The sequence below is a fragment of the Orycteropus afer genome, unplaced genomic scaffold (genome assembly GCF_000298275.1).
Source record: "Orycteropus afer afer isolate SDZICR_OR568_19922 unplaced genomic scaffold, OryAfe1.0 scaffold00199, whole genome shotgun sequence".
Classification (NCBI taxonomy): Eukaryota; Metazoa; Chordata; class Mammalia; order Tubulidentata; family Orycteropodidae; genus Orycteropus; species Orycteropus afer.
The window spans coordinates 4,012,800-4,031,825 of record NW_006921786.1 but is presented as its reverse complement, the minus strand read 5'-3'; the positions used below and the strand labels follow the sequence as shown (position 1 = coordinate 4,031,825).

The 19,026-nt window shown below is 39.9% G+C and overlaps 1 protein-coding gene across 1 annotated transcript in view; it reads right to left on the bottom strand.

The window, feature by feature from the left end:
- MAP2K4 (mitogen-activated protein kinase kinase 4) overlaps window positions 1-319 on the bottom strand; it is a 220,528-nt gene extending 220,209 nt beyond the window's left edge. Inside the window, exon 1 of the mRNA XM_007948051.1 lies at window positions 205-319. Within this exon, the coding sequence (XP_007946242.1) occupies window positions 205-319 (115 nt within the window). The remainder of the gene's footprint in view (window positions 1-204) is intronic.
- Window positions 320-19,026: the final 18,707 nt, after the last annotated feature.

Genomic DNA, 19,026 nt, shown 5'->3' with positions numbered 1-19,026 from the left:
CGGGGCCTGAAAGGGCCGGAGCCGAGGCGACGCGGAGGTGGCCAGGAGCGGGGCGGGAACCGGGAAATAGGGCGGGAGCGAGGCGCGGGAGGTTCCGCGGTTTCCTTAGCCGTGACAGGGGCGTCCGCGGCCGCTCAGGCAGGCCGCGACGACGCTGACGGCCGCGCAAGGGGGCTGGGGTTTCGGCGCGACCGCGTTCCTTACCCTGCATGCTGCTGACGGCCGGGTGGCCCGGCGCCGGGGACCCTACGGAGCCCGGGGCGCCGCTGCTGCTGCCGCCCCCAGAGCCGCCGCCGCCGCTCGGGCTCGGAGCCGCCATTGTTGGGAGTGAGGAGCCCAGCGGCGCCGCGGCGGCTGCAATGCACCAAGCTCGGCCTCTCGCACGGCCTAGGGGCGCGGTTAGCGCCCGCCTCGTCCCCGCCCTCCCGGCACGCCCCCACTCGCAGTTCTGACGCGATGCCTGCACCAGATGGGGAGCTACAGGGCCGCCCAGGTCTGGAGGGCTAGACCCGACTGGCACGCAGGGATCTTGTCCCAGGGCTGCGGTCCCGCAGGGTCTGAAGGTCGTTTGCAGAATTATGAGTGTATGTGTGTGCATTTTGAGGGTCAGAGGATGCATCGCTTTCATCATTCCCACAGAAGTCTGTGACCCAAAAAAGTTTTAAAAACTACCCTTCTTGGAATCTCAGGACTCAAAATATTAAACCTGAAAGAGATCCCAGGAGTTATACTTCTTGTTTAGTCTCTGACACAGCACTTTCAGAAGGGATTGGCTCTACTATGGTTCCAGTCTGGGACTCCTGTTAAGCCATGTCTGATACCCTAACCTTCTATACTGCCCTGAGGTGTCCTGGGGGGGCTTTTCAAAGTGCTATCCACGGACCCCATCCCAAATATGCTAGGTTTAGAATCTCTATTTTAATAATATCCCCAGGTAATTTGTATGCACATTAAATTTGAGAAGCTCTATCTTAAACACTCCACACTCCTTTGTTATTAGTTGCTGTAGAGCTGATTCTAGCTCATGGTGATCCAATGTATGCAGAGTAGAACTGCTCTATAGGGTTTTCAAGGCCATGACGTTTCAGAAATAGATTGCCAGGCCTGTCTTCTGAGGTGCCTCTGACAACCTCTCAGCTACCAGTCAAATGCTTCCTGGCCTCCCAACAGACACTACCTATATCACCATCTCTTCTAAACAAGTACCAGACTCCCTCAACCATCCCCCCTCTATTTCTTATAAGGGTAAACCATAGTCAATATTATAAATTATATAAAATGACTACCCAAAAAACAAAATCAGATTTTTCTGTACTTTGCACAGAGTGTTTTGATTTTAGGAAGGCAGCAGAAAAATAATCCTCTCTGAGGCTGAGGTTTTGTTAGCCAACTGAAGTAATTGGAATGGTGAGAAATAGATCTCTGAGCAGAGATACGTCTTGCCTGTAATAGAATGACCAGTTTTACCTTATCCCGAAGAACCAACCCCATGCAGCTAGATGTTTGTCGCCTTTTGGAATCATTGCACAGTCTATTTCAAAACCTCCTTCTTGATCTTCTGCCACCCAGATCTTATCTAACGCTGGAATATCCTTATAGCACGTTGGAAATGTGTCCTAGGTCAAAACATTCTTGGCTTCTTTCTCCAATTCCCAACCTCAGCAATTATCTTCATTGCTTAGATCCTAATCCTGGCTCGTTCGCTGACATCCAGTCAATTCCCACTCACAGCGACCCCTCTGGGTTTCTGAGGCAGTAAATCTTTATGGAAGTAGATTGCCCAGTCTTTGTTCCGCAGAATGGCTAGGGGGTTTGAACCGCTAACCTTCTGGTTAGCAGTCAAATGCCTTAGGCACTACACCACCAGAGATCCTTTAGAGATAGGCAATAGAGGAAGTTAACTGGGGAGGCAATAAAGGCAAATTGAAGGTGAGAGCATATAGGTGTGCTTATAGAGCCCACCCACCACAGCCAGTCTGCCAGAACTGTCCTCTAGAGGTCAGGCTGATTGAGCAATATCTCCAAGGCGAAGGTCTTTATAAACGCTTGCCAAATGACTGTCTGAGAATCAGTATCCCATCTTGTTCTTGTTGTTGGTCCTGGAATATCCTAAATGTCAGTTTCTTGAAGGGGAAATCCTAACAAAGTCCAAAAAGAAAGATTTCCATACAGGCTGTTTGGCCCATAGTACAGGTTACATATTTCATCTGTATCCTCTGCATAGTGTTGATAAGGAAGAGAAACAACAAATTATAAAGAAAAGAATAAGCTGGGGCTCCCCAACATTCTCTCTTTTAAGGTGGAAATCTTTATTTATTTATTTTTTTTTTACTTGTATTCTGCCTGGAGAAGTTAGTATTAAAAAAAAAAAAAAAAATACTTCTTCCCAAATATCAACATACCAAACATGTGCATTCAATTGATTTTCAACAGGGTGCCAAGACCATTCAATGGTGAAAGAAGAGTTTCTTTAATAAATGGTGCTGGGACAACTGAATTTCCACATGCAAAAGAATGAAACTGGGCACCTACATTACTCCATACTCAAAAAAATAATTCAAAATGAATCAATAACCTAAATATATTTTCTCAAGAAAACATAGGAGTAAATCTTCATGACCTCTGATTTGGCAATTGATTCTTGGATATGTTACCAGAAGCATGAGCAACCACAACAGCAAAAAATAGATAAATTAGACTTCATAACAATTCCAAACTTTTGTGTATCAAAGGACATTATCAAGAAAGGTGAAAAAAAAAAACCCTACAGAATGGAAGAAGATATTTGGAAATCACATACTTGATAATGGTTTAATATCAGGAATATATAAAGAACTCTTACATTCAACAACAACAAATGACAACTCAAAAACTAAGCAAATGCCTGGAATAGACATTTTTCCAAAAGAGATATAGAAATGATAAATAAGCACATGAAAAGATATTGAACATTTTAGGTTATTAAGGAAATGCAAGTCAACACCAGAGTGACATAATACTTAACACCCAGTGTGTTGCTTGCTTTAATCAAGAAAATGAAAAACAAGTGTTGACAAGGATGTGGCGAAATAGGAACTTAGTCCATTGATAGTGGGACTGTAAAATGATGTAACTGCTTCGGAAAACAATTTGGTGGTTCCTCAAAAAGTTAAACATAGAATTACCAACTGATCCAGCAATTCCACACTTAGATGTATAACCAAAAGAAATGAAAACACATATCCACGTGGAAACTTGTGCATGAATATTTACAGCAGCATTATTCCTGCTGGCAGAACCTGGAATAAAGTGTCAGAAAATAATAGCCAAAAAGTGCATCAACAAATGCCTAGATAAGCAAATTGTTGTATATACATACAATGAAATATTATTCTGTCATAAAAAGAAATTGAGTACTGATACGTGCTACCACTTAGATGAACATTGAAGACATTATGCTGAGTAAAAGAAGCCAAACACAAAAGGTCACATGTTGTATGATTCCTTTATATAATATATCCAGATTAGACAAATCCATAGACAGAAAGCCAATTAGAAGTTACTAGGAGCTAGGGGAAAAAGGAAATGGGAAGTGGCTACTTAATGGGTACAGAATGCTTTTATAGGGTGATGAAAAAGTTTTCAAGCTAGAAAAGAGTTGGTGGTTGCACAACATTGTGAATACACTAAATACCACTGGCTTGTATATTTTAAAATGACTAATTGTACGTTATGTGAATTCCACCTTAAAAGAAAAAAAAACTAACTCAACAACAATTCATGCAATTCACCAGTGATTGGAAAATATGGATGCAGGATAATAGAGAAATCCCCCAATATGATAGCTGTGCCTTTTCCTTAGTTGGCCAATTTGCCATGCAGGGAAAAGACATCAACAACCCCATACTTTGCTGGCAAATGTCCTAAATATAGTAAGCTCTCATCACCATCCAGATGCAGGTTGCAGGATGACGAGACTCTATGCTGTTCTATTGGAGCAATTTTCTGACACTTTATTCCAGGTTCTGCCAGCAGGAAAATTGCTCCAACCAGTTCCTGTTACCTAAACATCACTGTTAAGTATGAGTGTGTCACCTCATTTCTCATTTCCAGTTCCTTTGGGATAAGAGTAATGCCAAGAAATGGCTGCGAGATGTTTTATTCTCCCCACCCCATTATAACCATTAACACCCCACATCCGTTCTTTGATGTGAAAAATGGATATAGTCACAGTCTTATGTAAAGTGCTGCATACTCCTTTTTTCAGTTATATACCTTTACTATAAATTCTAGAGACAATACAAGGGATTAGGCAATTACTATAAAACAAAGAACATACAGTTTTTGAATATTGTTTCATTTAGGTACCTGATTACATTTAAGAGTTTTCTAAAGAAATTTAATTAAGTTAGAAAACATTGACCTGATATGGTTAAATGAACATAAATAAGAAAAAAAGTATAAGTGACAAATAAACCTAAGGGAAAACATTCAAACTAGCAAATTCATTAAGGAAAGTTGAATTAAAATGGCAGTATATAACTAACTAGGGTTTTTGTTTAATGATACATAATGCTCGTACATTTGTGACAAAACTAAAGTATACTTATATTGCTGTTGGCATTGAAGATTATGGATAGGAACCAGGGATAAGAACAACTAATTATGAATGCATATGGGAAGAGAAAGGGAGAGAGAACCGTGAGTTGCTCAAACTGATGAAGCCAATGGGCTTCTTTTCTTATGCTCATGTTTTTCTTATATATTTTAGTTTATGGCTCAAGAGACGAATTGTTTAAAAGATGTTTATCTTTTTTTTTTTTTTTTTTTAGTAATAATAATAAACGAAATCAAAATCAAACTCACTGCCATCGAGTGGATTCCAACTCATAGAGACCCCCTTTGAGTTTCCAAGGCAGTAAATCTTTACAGAAGTAGATTGCTGGTTGCTGGGTCTTCCACAGAGAGGCTGGGTTTGAACCACCAACCTTCTGGTTAGCAGTCAAACGCCTTAGGTACTTTGCCAGCAGAGCTCCTTAGTAATACTAATAGTAGTTGGCATAATCTTTGGGGAGAGGGGAAGGCAATTAGGCAACATACATCAAAAACCAGCAAATTCACATTTACAAGAGATCCTTGAGAAAATGCCCAGGTGAACCTGAGTCTGGACTCTGCCATGTAGTGATTTTTCCTGCCCACTATAGAGGCTCGCTCCTCAGAGGGAAGGTTGGGCAATCTACTTCCGTAGTGATACCGCCTCGGAAACCCAAGGAGGGGTGGCTATGAATTGGGTCTGACTCAACGGCACATAACAACAACAACAGAGAGGCTCGGAGGAGAACCATCTATCAGCAGTGGTTTGCCTCTTACTATGATGCTGAACAGGTTTCAGCAGGACTTCTATACTAAGATGGACTAGGTAAAAGGCTTGGATATCTACTGGTGAAAATCAGTCAATGAAAACTAAGTCAAATTGTCCCAAGCCACAACCTTTCATGGGATGGTGCACAATCAGAAAGCATTTTGTTCCATTGCTGTTGTTGTTAGGTGCCGTTGAGTAGTCATAGCGACCCCTCCTTGGGTTTCCAAGGCAGTATCACTACGGAAGTAGATTGCTCAACTTTCCTTCTGAGGAGTGGCTGGTGAGTTTGAACCACCAGCCCTCTGGTTAGCAGGCAAGTGCCTTAGGCACTATGCTACCAGAGCTCCATTAAGAGGATGGAACTATCATTGCTATGAATCAGTACCATAACCTCAAAGAAAAATAAAGAATAAGATCCTGCATATCCCCTCAGGTATTCTAACCCTTGTTTAAATATTACTTCCTTTTCTTTTTGATACATATGTCTCAAAGGTTAGATTAAGAAAACACCTTTCACTTTATATTCAAATAAAGTAAAGGAAGGAATCCCTGGGAAACACAAAGGTGAAGTGCTGTACTACTAGCCTGAACACTGGCAGCTCAAACCCACCCACAGGCTTGACGATATGCTTCTGAAAGGTCACAGCTTTGAAAACCCTAAGGAGTAGTTCTATTCTGCATACGTAGGGTCGCTGTGAGTCACAATAACAACACTCACAATAACAACACTCTTAGGACCCCAATTTCTGCTTCTAGAGAAGTAATAAGAAGGGCCAGCTGCCTGAATTTGGCTGGAACAGTTACCAGATATTCCCTGCAAAGGCTCAGCAGTCTGGTTTGAGCAAAACCCATCTGCTCTCCACCTGCAAATCACTGAGGGCTCAGAAACAGGCCACCAATGACTGATGTTGCCTTTTCAGGCAAAGGGTTGCAAGCTGTGCAGGTTTCTGGATATTTTTGAGCATTGCATTTAACCAAAAATAAAGGGTATGTGGAAAGCTTTGATGAGTTCATGCCCTCAATAGAATCACAGTTCAGTCTCATTCAGATAAAATGAGTTAGTACTGATTTTGACTGTTCATGACCATGCATGTATATAAAGATTAACAGGCAAGTGGGAGATCTGGTAGCGTAGTGCCTAAGGCACTTGCCTGCTAACCAGAAGGCTGGCAGTTCAAATCCACCAGCCACTCCTTAGAAGGAAGGTTGGCCAATCTACTTCCATAGTGATACTGCCTCGGAAACCCAAGGAGGGGTCGCTATGAGTTGGGTCCAACTTGACAGCACATAACAACAACAGGCAAGTGTGTTCATCATAGCATTATTTATAAAAGAAAAATAATGGAAATACCTTGCTCTAAGTCACAATCACCAAGTGAAAGGTAACATAATTCCTTTCTGCCAGAACAACCTGCCCTCATACTCTGTACTCTGTTGATCTATCCTCACTAATCTGCGTAAAAAAAAAAAAAAAAAGGAAAGAAAGAAACGAAAATGGATAAAAAGAGAACAATTGGTTGCCTCTGAGGGTGTGTGGGCAGAGGTTGACTAGGAAGGGGCAGGATGGAACTTTCTGGGGTAATGATCATCTTCTATGCCCTGATAGGGTTTGGTTTATACAAGCAAATGCACTTGTCAAAATTCAGCAAATGTATGTTTAAGATTTTTACGTTTCATTATATGTAAATTTTGCACTAAAATATAAAATTGTACACAAATATTGAATTCTAGCTAATGATATAAATGCTTAAGTAAGTCAATGTATGCTGATATCTGCAGTTTACTTTGAAATGTGTCAAAACACAAGATGGATGAGGATGAATGAAAGGATAGAAGGATGGATAGATTGATACCAAAAAAACCAAACCCACTGCCATTGAGTTGGATCCAACTCATAGCGAACTCTCCTTGGGTTTCCGAGGTGATATCACTATGGAAGTAGATTGCCCAACCTTCCTTCCGAGGAGTGGCTGGTGGATTTGACCTCCCAGCCTTCTGGTTAGCAGTCAAATGCCTTAGGCACTACGCCACCAGAAAGTGATAGAGATGTGCTAAAAAACATAATAAAATGGCAAATTCTAGGTAGAGGTTAGATAGCTATTAACTATAGCCGCTCCTCGGAAGGAAGGTTGGGCAATCTACTTCTGCAGTGATATCGCCTCGGAAACCCAAGGAGGGGTTGCTATGAGTCACGTTCAACTTGACAGCACATAACAACAACAACAACATAGTTCCTTTAACTTTACTATTTATATGAAATTCTTCATAAAAAATTTTGAGTAAAAATGAAAAATACAGTAAAACCTAAAACACCATGCAAAAATTAAACATATTGCTAAGTCATACTGCTGACCAAGGAAAAATTGCAAACCAAGTAATATACTTCTGACTATTAAATATGAATTTGTGTACATTGCTAACTTAAAGATCAACAGTTCAAACCCACCAGCGGCTCTGCAGGCGAATAGGCCTGGTGATCTGCTCCCACAAAGATCATAGCCTAGAAAATCCTATGAGCTGTTCTATTCTGCCAAATAGGATCACTATGAGTCAGAATTGGCTCAATGGCATACAATGGCAACAACTACTAAATATAAATTTGTTTTGTTAATCTAATCTGATTAGATAGGTTTCTGATAATGATCGGGATTTATTTAAAGCGTAGAGCCATGCAAGGTTCTCATGTGCAAGGGCACATGCATGTCAAACTTGGCCTTTACATGAAACCACAAAAGACATTTCTGGGTAACTCAAGATTACAGAATTTTATAATTTCTTAGGGGAGGGCATTGCATAGCCTTTTGTTTTTAGAGATAAGGTTAAAAATATCTGGTTTGAACTTAATAACATTGTTTCACTGTTTTATTTATTTATTGAATTGGTAACAGTTTTGTTGAGAAACAATTCACTTACCATACAATTTATCCATCTAAAATTCAGTGGTTTTTAGGATATTCACATAGTGGTGCAACCATCACCACAATCTGTTTTAGAACATTTCATTACCCCCAGAAGAAACCCTGTATTCTTTGCAGTCACTCACTATTTGCCCCTATCACCCTCCCACCCAACACTAAATAAACACTAATCTACTTTCTCTTTCCATAAATTATGGGCATTTCATATAAATGGAATCATGCAATATATATGATTTTGTATCTGATTTCTTTCATTTAATATACGGTTTTCAAGATTTATCCATGTTACAGCATTTTCAGTACTTTGTTCCTTTTTATGACCAGGTAATATTCCATTGTATCATTATTAAAAAAAAAAAAAAAAAACTGCCATCCAGTCGATTCTGACTCTACGAAAAGGACAAGAAGGCCACATGTTCTGACCTCCTCTAATCCCACAAGAGGAAGAAAGAATCACCATCAATAGCCCAAGGCCTATTCCTGCGAGGCCAGACATGCTGCCTCCCTCCAGCCCTTTCTCCAACCACTCCCCCCAAAGCACCCATCACCTCTCTCCTGGGTTCGATAATTCGCTGCAGTGGCCACACAGAACTCACAGATTATGGGGTTTATTAGGGAAGCACCAGGCTACAATTCAAGTTCAGGACAAACGCTCAGTCTCTCTCCCAGCCCACCGTCTCTCAGCCAAGTCTCTCACAGTCTATCCCCCAGCAGTGCATGTCCCTCGGTGTCTCAGCAATGTGTGTCTCTTGAGTCTCTTTCCCAGTAGCACGTGTCTCTTTCAGGAGCTTGTGTCTCTTTCAACAGCACCTCTTCCTCAACCAGCAGTCAGAGAGAGTTCTGCCTCTAGGAGGCCTCCTTTTGAGCTTGGCAGAGTGGCCAAACTAGCCAATCATAGCATTAGAACTCTAAGCACCTGAGAGAGAACCTCCCATAACATTGCGTTGTGCCACGCCCAACAGATATAACCCCAGTTGATAACATTTACAATCAGGAGCTCCTCAGTTGCTCATTCCACCACTGAGTTTGCAATGACTTATGGGTAGGAAACCCATACTAAGTAATTTACTACACTGCAGACTCATAGTGACCCCCATGGGTTTTCAAGGCTGTAATTTTTTTTTTTTTAACTTTTTATTGTGATTTGGGTGAAATTTTACAAAGCAGATTTACAAGGCTGTAAATATTTATAGAAGCAGACTGTCTCATCTATCTTCCACAGAGCACGTGGTGAGTTCGAACCACCAACCTTTTGGTTAGCAGCCAAATTCCTTAACCCTACACCGACAGAGTTCCTTTGCATGAGTATCAAACCCCAAACCAAACTCACTGTCATCGAGCCAATTCCAACTCATAGCGACCCTTACAGGGTTTCCAAAGCTGTAAATCTTTATGGAAGCAAGACTGGCCCATCTTTCTTCTGGAGCAGCTGGTGGGTTTGAACCACTGACCTTTTGGTTAGCAGACAGATGCCTTAATATTATTTATCCATTTATCAGCTGATGGACATTTGAATTGTTCCCATGTATGAAAGCTGATACAAACATTCATTTCAAAGTTTTTGGGTGGATACACATTTTCAATTCTCTGTGTATACCTAACAGTGAGATTGATGAGTCATATGGCAAATATGTTTAGCCATTTGAGAAACTGTCAAACTGTTTTTCAAAGCAATTGCAACAGTTTATATTCCCACCAGCGGTGTATGAGTGTTCCAGTGTCTCCACATTGTCACCAACACCTGTTATTGTATGTCTTCATTATTACCATCCTAGTGGGAGACATGGGAGCTCTGGTAGCATAGTGGCTAAGACACTTGCCTGCTAACCAGACGGCTGGCGGTTCAAACCCACCAGCCACTCCTCGGAAGGAAGGTTGGGCAATCCTACTTCCGTAGTGATACTGCCTTGGAAACCCAAGGAGGGGTCGCTATGAGTCAGGCCGACTAGACGACACATAATAACAACAACAACAAGTGGGAGACATCAGGTTTTGAGACATTTCATTTATCGTAGGTCTTGAACATTGGCAATTAAAATGAAACATATTCATTTCAAGAGGAGCTAGCACAATACGAACTTTGTAACAATGTATCATTACTTGTAGTCCAATCAGACCACATTAAATTTAAACATTCAGAACTAAAGAAATCCCTGCTCCTGTCCAAGTGGTACACACAGTTATTGGCTTACTCTAACCATCAGAAATCAATACCTAAACTCCGTTAATTGTTGATGAAGCACTTTATTGGCAATATAGATTAACTGAAAATTTATTACTGGACAAATCAGAAATTCTTTATTTTTGGAAAATTGAAAATTTTCCACTTTAGGAATTAATAACAAAATAAAGTTATACACAGCACAAAATGTGAATGAGTTAAATTGTTAAATAAGTAAGAGACAAATATTAATTTGGGTGAAAGAAGAGGCAATATATCAAGAGTGGCCAACACAGTAACACTAAGGAAAATGAAGACACAGAGAAGTGAACAAGAGGTACGTACAACAAAGACAGACACATGTACATACACAATACTGCATTATAAGTAATAACAAACATTAATCTATGGGTAGATACATAGGTAGAAAGGCTACATGATCAGGTATGTCTAGGCAAAAGGGACTATACCTACAGCCATATATAAGATTTTGGGGGAGCTCTGGTGGCACAGTGCCTAAGGCATTTGACTACTAACCAAAACGTTGGCAGTTCAAACCCACCAGCTGCTTCGTGGAAGGAAGATGGGATAATCTACTTCCATAAAGATTTCCCAGCTTGTAAACCCAATGGGGGTTACTGTGAGTTGGAATCAACTGGATGGCAGGGAGTATACATAAGTTTGGCAGACAATTTTTCTACATACATATCTATTTGTGCTATTAAAATGTCCTTATAACATCAAGCTCAATTGGCATAACATACTATATAAAACAGTGTTCCACCTCCTACTTTGGCAAGTAGTGACTGGGATCTTAAAAGCTAGCAAGCTGCCATCTAGATGCAATGATGGGTCTCTCCTTGTCAAGAGCAAAGAAGAAAGAAGAAAACCAAAATTCATGGAAACAATTAGTCCTAGTGACCGGTACACCATGCGATCTGCAACCTATACAACTATGAGACCAGAAGAACTAGATGGTACCCGGCTACCACTGTCATCGACTTGGAAGGGGATGTATGTAGGAGATCCTGGATAGAGAGGAAGAACAATGTGGAACAAAACTCAAAATCATTTGGAGGGGAAAAAAATAGAATGTGGGGACCAGGTTTGCTGGTCCAATAGAGCCTGGTGGAACCACTGAGACTATGGCCCCTAGCTGCCCTTCAGGTCTGGAATTGAACCCATACCTGTGGTTTCCAGCCAAACAAAGTACAAGCATGTGAGTTAAGCATTTACCTCAAATAGACACACGCCTTGGAGAGAACAATCATGGGAGAAAGAATGGCTGCTTATGCACAGGGAGACAACTCAGGGGGCAGGAGAGTATGGAGGGATGGACACTGGGAAGAGGTAACTATGGGGAGGAAATGGGAGGTGAGCTGTTGCATTGTGGTAAACTGTGGTCAATGACATGAGACAAAGTATATGTGAACTGCTGTATGGAAAGTGAATTTGCTCTGTAAATCTTCACCCCAATCACAATTAAAAAAAAAAATGTCCATATAAATAGAACTAACAGGGGCAAAGTTGAGATAACTTCTTAGTCACAGCCAACCATCCTGAGGTTGTGAATTGTTGGGCCTGTGGGCTCAGGACCATGGTTGCAGGAGATATCAAGCTCAATTGGCATAACATACTACACAAAAACAATGTTCTACATCCTACTTTGGGTCTTAAAACCTTGCAGATGGTCATTTAGATGCAACAATTGGTCTCTCCTTGTCTCGAGCAAAGAAGAATGAACAAAACCAAAGACTCATGGAAACAATTAGTCCAACAGCCTAGTGGACTATGCGATCCTCAGCCTACATGACCTGAGACAAGAAGAACTAGATGGTGCCCAGCTACCACTGTCAACCACTTGGAAAGGGATCCATGCAGGATATCCTGGGTAGAGTGAGAGAACAATGTGGAACAAAACTCAAAATCATATAAAAGACCAGGTTTATTGGTCTTATGGAGACTGGTGAAACCCCTGAGACTATGGCCCCTAGTGACCTTTCAGGCCTGGAATTGAACTCACACCTGTGGCTTCCAGGCAAACAATAGACAGGTATATAAGGTGAACATTTATACAAGGTTGGTACACTCCTTAGAATAATCAATCATGGGAGATTACAAAGGCAGTATTTGCACAGGGAGATAGCTCAGAAGGCAGGAATGCATAGGAAAGAAGGACACAGGGAAAAGTTATCTACAGAGAAGAAGTGGGAAGAAAGCTGTTATGTTATGAGGATTGCAATCTATGTCATGAAACAAAATGTATATGAATTGCTGTATGAAAAGGGAATTTTCTCTGTAAACTTTCACCCAAAGCACAATAAAAAATAATATAAACAAGTTTTTAAAATGTTAATGAGCAGGGGAAATGATGCCATAAGTACAACAACAATAAAAGATCTCAATTAGGTTTTACAAAAAGACAAAGTAGACACTCGGGAAAAATGTGACTTGCCTTATATGAGTCATATTCTGAAAGTCTTGTAACTCTAAATGCACCTCTAAAAACCATACTGCATTGCTCCATTGTACCCCAGGAACACTTCGTATTTTGTCTTTAATACATTTATAGCAGGCATCTATTTAGTACCTAAAGAACACACAAACCAGTAAGTGAGCACCAACAATTCAATAGAAAAAAGTAAAAAAATAAAAATAAATAGCTCATAAACCTATCACATGATTCAAAATCTCATTAATAATTACAGAAATATGCATTAAAACAAAAATTATGTGTATTTTACTTATAAAATTGACAAGTACAAAAATGTTTGATAATATACATTTTTCTGTTGACCTTTCTAAAAAAAGAATGATCTCAGATACAAATTCCCGTTAGTTCAAAGAAAAGCTATCTTTAACTAAACTCAATGTGTTCATTCAAAGTCATTCTCTTCTTGACACTATCTCACTTCTTAGATGAAAACTGGCAGACTGTTCGTAGCTCCCAAAACATAGGTACATTCTAATGCTAAGACATTCACATGGTACTACATCAAAACTTGTCATAAAGTTTCATAAAGAACTAGAATTTTTACCACTTTCTCTTTTGTTTTTTTTTTCTTTTTCATTGATCATCACTATCATCCCCTTCCTTTGTCTTTCTCCTAAAAAAAAAAAAAAAAAAAACCTATATTAGTGTTTCTCTCTCTAACTCACAGATTGTCAACCTTACACAGCTGACATTTTTGTACCAGATAATTTGCTGTGGGGGCTATGCTGTCTCATGCATAGTAGAATATTTAACAGCATCCCTGGCTTCTGCCTAGTAGATACCAGTAGCACCAACCACACTTCACAGTCATGGCAAAGATATCACCAGACATTGCCAAATGTCCCCAGGGACAAAATTGCCCCTATTAAGAATCACCTACCTAAACTCTCCTTATTATGCATATGAAATATATTTTATTAATTTGTTAAATTAAATGAAATTTTATCAACACATCTGTAACTCAAAAGAGGTTGAAATTAAATGTTATCATTATCTATAAGAACTAAGTGAAATTATTTTTTACTTATATCTGGCCCACAATTATTTCTTTCTATAGATGTATGGTGTTGCTGAAGAACACTAAAAATACCATGGACTACCAGAAGAACGATCAAATCTGTCCTGGAAGAAGTGCAACCAGAATGCTCCTTGAAAGTGAGAATGGCCAGACTTCATCTCACTTACTTTGCTCATGTTGTCAGAAGGGACCATTCCGTGGAGAGGGATATCATGCTTGGTAAAATAGAAGGTCAGTGAAAAAGGGCAAGACCCTCAACAAGCTGGATTGACACAGTGGCTGCAATGATGGGCTCAAGTATAGAGAGGATTGTATGGATGGCTCATGACAGGGCAGTGTTTTGTTCTGTTGTGCATAGGGTTGCTATGAGTCCGAGCTGACTCAACAGCACCTAACAACAAAAACAACATAGATTAGTTGCATTTAATAGGGAGAAAAAAAAAATTCTTATTCCTAATGGGTATAAACTGGGCAAGCTGTCTGTAAAATTCATACAGAAAAATAAATAAGCCAAAAAGCCAAGAGAATTTTGAAAAAGAGAAATAAGAGATCTAGATCTACCAGATATTATACCATTTTAAAGCTACTGTGATTAAAATTTTGTGGAGCTGGCACATGACAAGACAGAGCAATGGAACTAGTAGGAAGACCAGAAACAGAATCAAATACTTATGAGAATATGATTAAAGGTAGAATCTCAATTCAAGGAAGACATCTGGAAAAAAGTAAATTAGAATCTGTAACTCAAAACTTACATCAGGATAAGTTCCAAATATATCAAAACTTTTAATGTAAAAGAAAAAAAAAACACTAAAATATCAGATGTACATTTCCTTTCTGAGGTGAAAAAAATCTATTGAATTTATTTAAAAATCCCTTTTGCAAAATCCACAATCAGCAATGTCAAAAGACAACCAACCAACTGGGAAAATCATTTTACAATTTATAACAGTAGATGATTAATTTCACTAATACAGATTTCCTACGAATCAACAGAAAAAGAACAACAACCAACTAGAAAACTGGGCCCAAGATAATTGATAGAATTATCAAAGAAAAAGCGTATAAATGTCACTTAAAAATGAAAAGCCCAACTTCATTCATAATAAAAAGAATGGGAACCAAAACCACACTGAGATTCCAGTTTTCAAATACCTAACAGGCAAAGTTTAATAACACAATATTATTTTTTAAAAATTTTATTTTGATCGGGGTGAAAGTTCACAGAGTAAATTCACTTTCTGTACAACAGCTCACATACACTTTGTCTCATGACATTGACTGAAATTTCCCACAATGCAACAGCTCCCCTCCCACTTCCTCCCCATAGTTACCTCTTCTCTGTGTCCTTCCCTTCATGCACTCCTGACCCCCAAGCAATCTCCTTGTGCATACACAGCCCTTCAATTTTCCATGATTGATCTCTCCAAGGAATGTATCTACCTAATGTAAATGTTCAACTCATACGCCTATCTTTTGTTTGGTTGGAAGCTACAGGAGTGGGTTCAATTCCAGACCTGAAGGCAGCTAGGGGCCACAGTCTCAGTGGTTCCATGAGGCTCTGTTAGACCAGCAAACCTGCCTCCCCCCCCCCTTTTTTTTTTTAATGATTTTGAGTTTTATTCCACGTTTTTCTCCCACTCAATCCGGTATCTCCTACAGAGATCCCCCTCTGAGTGGTTGACAGTGGTAGCTGGGCACCATCTAGTTTTTCTGGTCTCATAGTCATGTAGGCTGAGGATCGCATGATGTACCAGTCGCTTGGACTAATTGTTTCCATGTGTCTTTGGTTTTCTTCATTCTTCTTTGCTCTGGACAAGGGGAGACCCATAGTTGCATCTAGATGGCTGCTTGCAATCTTTTAAGATCCCAGTTGCTACTCACCAAAGTAGGATGTGGAACTATGTTTTTGTGTAGTGTGTTCTGCCAATTGAGCTCGATGTCCCCTGCAACTATGGTCCCGAGCCCACAGGTCCAACTACTTGCTCCCTCTGGGTATCTGGCTGTGGCCAAGAAGTGACAACAACCTTGTCCCTTGTCAGCTCTACTATATACCTGGGAATTCTTGCAGAACACACAAATACATTTGTAGAAACATTGTCTGACAACCCTACACATGGTCTTAGGGACACTCCCCCCTGCATAGACATACCTAATACTAATAATGATTTTGAGTTTTATTCCACATTTTTCTCCCAATATTTTGATGACGATGTGGGAAATTAGCATTCTTCTACATTGCTTGTGGGAATGCTTATTGCTGCAAACTCTATGGAAGGCAATATAGCATGGGTGTCAACATTATAAATGTATATATCCTTTAACATAGAAGTTATATTTCTAGAAGTTTATTCCTACAGGTATTCTTACATATTTGCAAAGTGACACATACAAGGTTATTGAACTTAGCATTTTTCTTGCAAAATATTGAAATCAACTTAAATGTCCTATAGTAGGAGAATGATTAAGTGATTAGGGTTGGAGTACTAGGTAGCTGTAAGAAAACATGAGGAAATGCTTTTTGTTGTGATACGGAATGATTGCCAAAATATACTGATAGATGAAAGAAAAAAAAACAAAAAAAAAAAAGATAAAGAACATCAAGATTAGTATGCTATTATTTGTATCCACAGAGGGAATATATATATTTAGCATACATGTTTAATATATCTTTGGAAATACACCCAAAAAATTAAAAATATTTTCTCAAGGAAAGGAACTGAGTAATTGGGAAACAGAATTGGAGGAGACTTTTCACTGTATACTCTTGGTATCTTATGAATTGTGAACCATGTGAGCACATTATTAATGAGAAATAATGTAACTAAATGAGAAATGATTGTCTTTTCTTGTTTCCTTGTTGCAAAAAGCATTCTTACTAAAAATTTTGTAGTAATGGTTAATATATACTCAAAAATTTTTTTATTGTGCTTTGGGTGCAAATTTACAAAAAGATTTGTTTTACAGTCAACAGTTCATACACATTTGATTTCACAACCCCTGATTATAATCCCAAACCATAAAAAACTCTTCTCTCTGTGACCATCCCCTCCCTGTGCCCTTCTTACCTATGCATTCCTGTCTGTCCAGCTTTCCCTCTATGTGAATGCTACTCTTCTGATGTTTCATGGATGACTGATTTAGGGGGTGCATCTCCCTAGGGTAGGTGAGTGTATCTCCCTGGGGTAGGAGCTCTGCAGATAGGACTTTCTGCTGTTGGGCTGAGAGCCAACCCATGGACATGAGTCCGTTTCTTGGCCTTCAGGGGCCATAGTCTTGAGTGTTCCACCAATCTCTATCTGACCAGTAATTCTGATCAGTTTTGTGTTTTTGACTTTTGTTCCACATTTTTCCTCTCACTCTAAACAGGATCTACAATTTTGATTCCTTTCCAAGTGACTGGCATTGGTAGCTGGGCACCATCTAGTTCTTTTGGTCTTGAGGTCATGAAAGCTGAGGTCCGCATGGTCCATCATATCTTTGGACTAATTGTTTCCAAATGACTTGATTTTCTTCATTGTTCTTTGCTCCAGGCAAGAAGAAATCAATAGTTGCATCTTAGATGGCCACTCAAAAGCTTTTAAAACACCAGTTGCTACTCACCAAAGGAGGATGTAGAGCAGGATTTTTATGCACTATGTTATGCCGACTAAGCTTGATGCACCCCGAGACCATGGTCCTGAGCTCACAGGCCCAGTGACTCTCCCCCTCAAGGTGATTGGTTGTCATAGAGAAGCTACTCCAACCCTGTCCACTGTTACTTCTGTAACATATGTGGATAATTTTGTAGCACAAGTACATATGTAAGATTATCTTTAGCCAAATCTATCCTTGGGTATATTCCTATTCACCTACCCTCCGTGATCCTCTCACCTATCTACGCATTTGCTCATTGCCTAGTATTTGATGACACTGGTAGTGCAGTGTTGTGCATGTAATAGTATTTGCCTCTGCTGTCTATATCTCTTGTGCACATTTCTGTGTGCTCGCTTCCCCTATTGTCAAAATGCTAGTCAGAGACTCTTCCCATACCCCCCTTCCTTCATCCATATCAACATATGACTTCCAGACTTGAGGATAAGATGGTGAAATAGGCAGAAAGACTGCACAGACCCTCTTCAACAAAGAAAATTAGAACCAACTAACACAGATACAGAAGATAATCTTGGAGCCCTGATCCTTAAAGGGAATTATATAGAAGTGGACTAAACTCCAACTAACAGAAGAATTTGCATGAAACACCAAAAGGGAGACTTATGGAGCTGTGGTTGGGCAGTCATCCTGACATCACAGATAGCTTGGCTGTTGCTGAGTGGTGGTAGGACCTAAGAATTAACCTAAAAATCAGCCCTGCTAGCCAGGAACTGCATGGAGTACGCTCTGGTGGCTGGGGAATAAAAGAGGAAGCAGCAAAGTGGAAGGCAGGCTGAGCTGTGGACTTTGTCTGTCCAGAGGGTACAGCCATATTGAATGTTTACAAGCAGCTTGACCATTTTGGATATTTAAAGTGACAGCATTCTCATAGATTCCAGGGATTTAAGAATAGGCCCCACTTGCCAGGGACCCCAAGGACATTCTGGGCCCGGATGACTGGAAAGGTGTGACATTCCCTTTGTTATTCTTACACCCACACTCTCTTGGTGAATGGAGGTGTGGCCATCCCTTACTCCCACCCACTTTCTGGGCCGGCAGGAATTCCATCTCACTCTGTGTGCTCGGATGGAGCCTGGGTACCCTGCCTCGCCCTGCCCCAATTTTTTTTTTTTTTTTTTTTTTTCCTTTTTTCTATTTTTTAGTTTGTTTGTTTTTGTCTGTTTTAAAAATACTACTATTATTATTACTTTTATCCTTTTTACTATTATTCTTTATTCTTCCCCTCCCAGGTTCAAGTTTTCAGCTTTTTTTCTTTTCCCTGTTCTTGGTTGCAATTTTTCTTTCTCATGGTTAACCCTGTTCTTTGTTTTTCTTTTTGCATTTTTCCCATTCTTTTCTTCATTCTTCTTCTTCTCTACCTTTTTTTCACTTACTGCACTCTCCCCAGATATTGCAGGGTTTTTTTTTTTTTTTTTCCTCTTTTTCCCTTTTTCCTTTTTT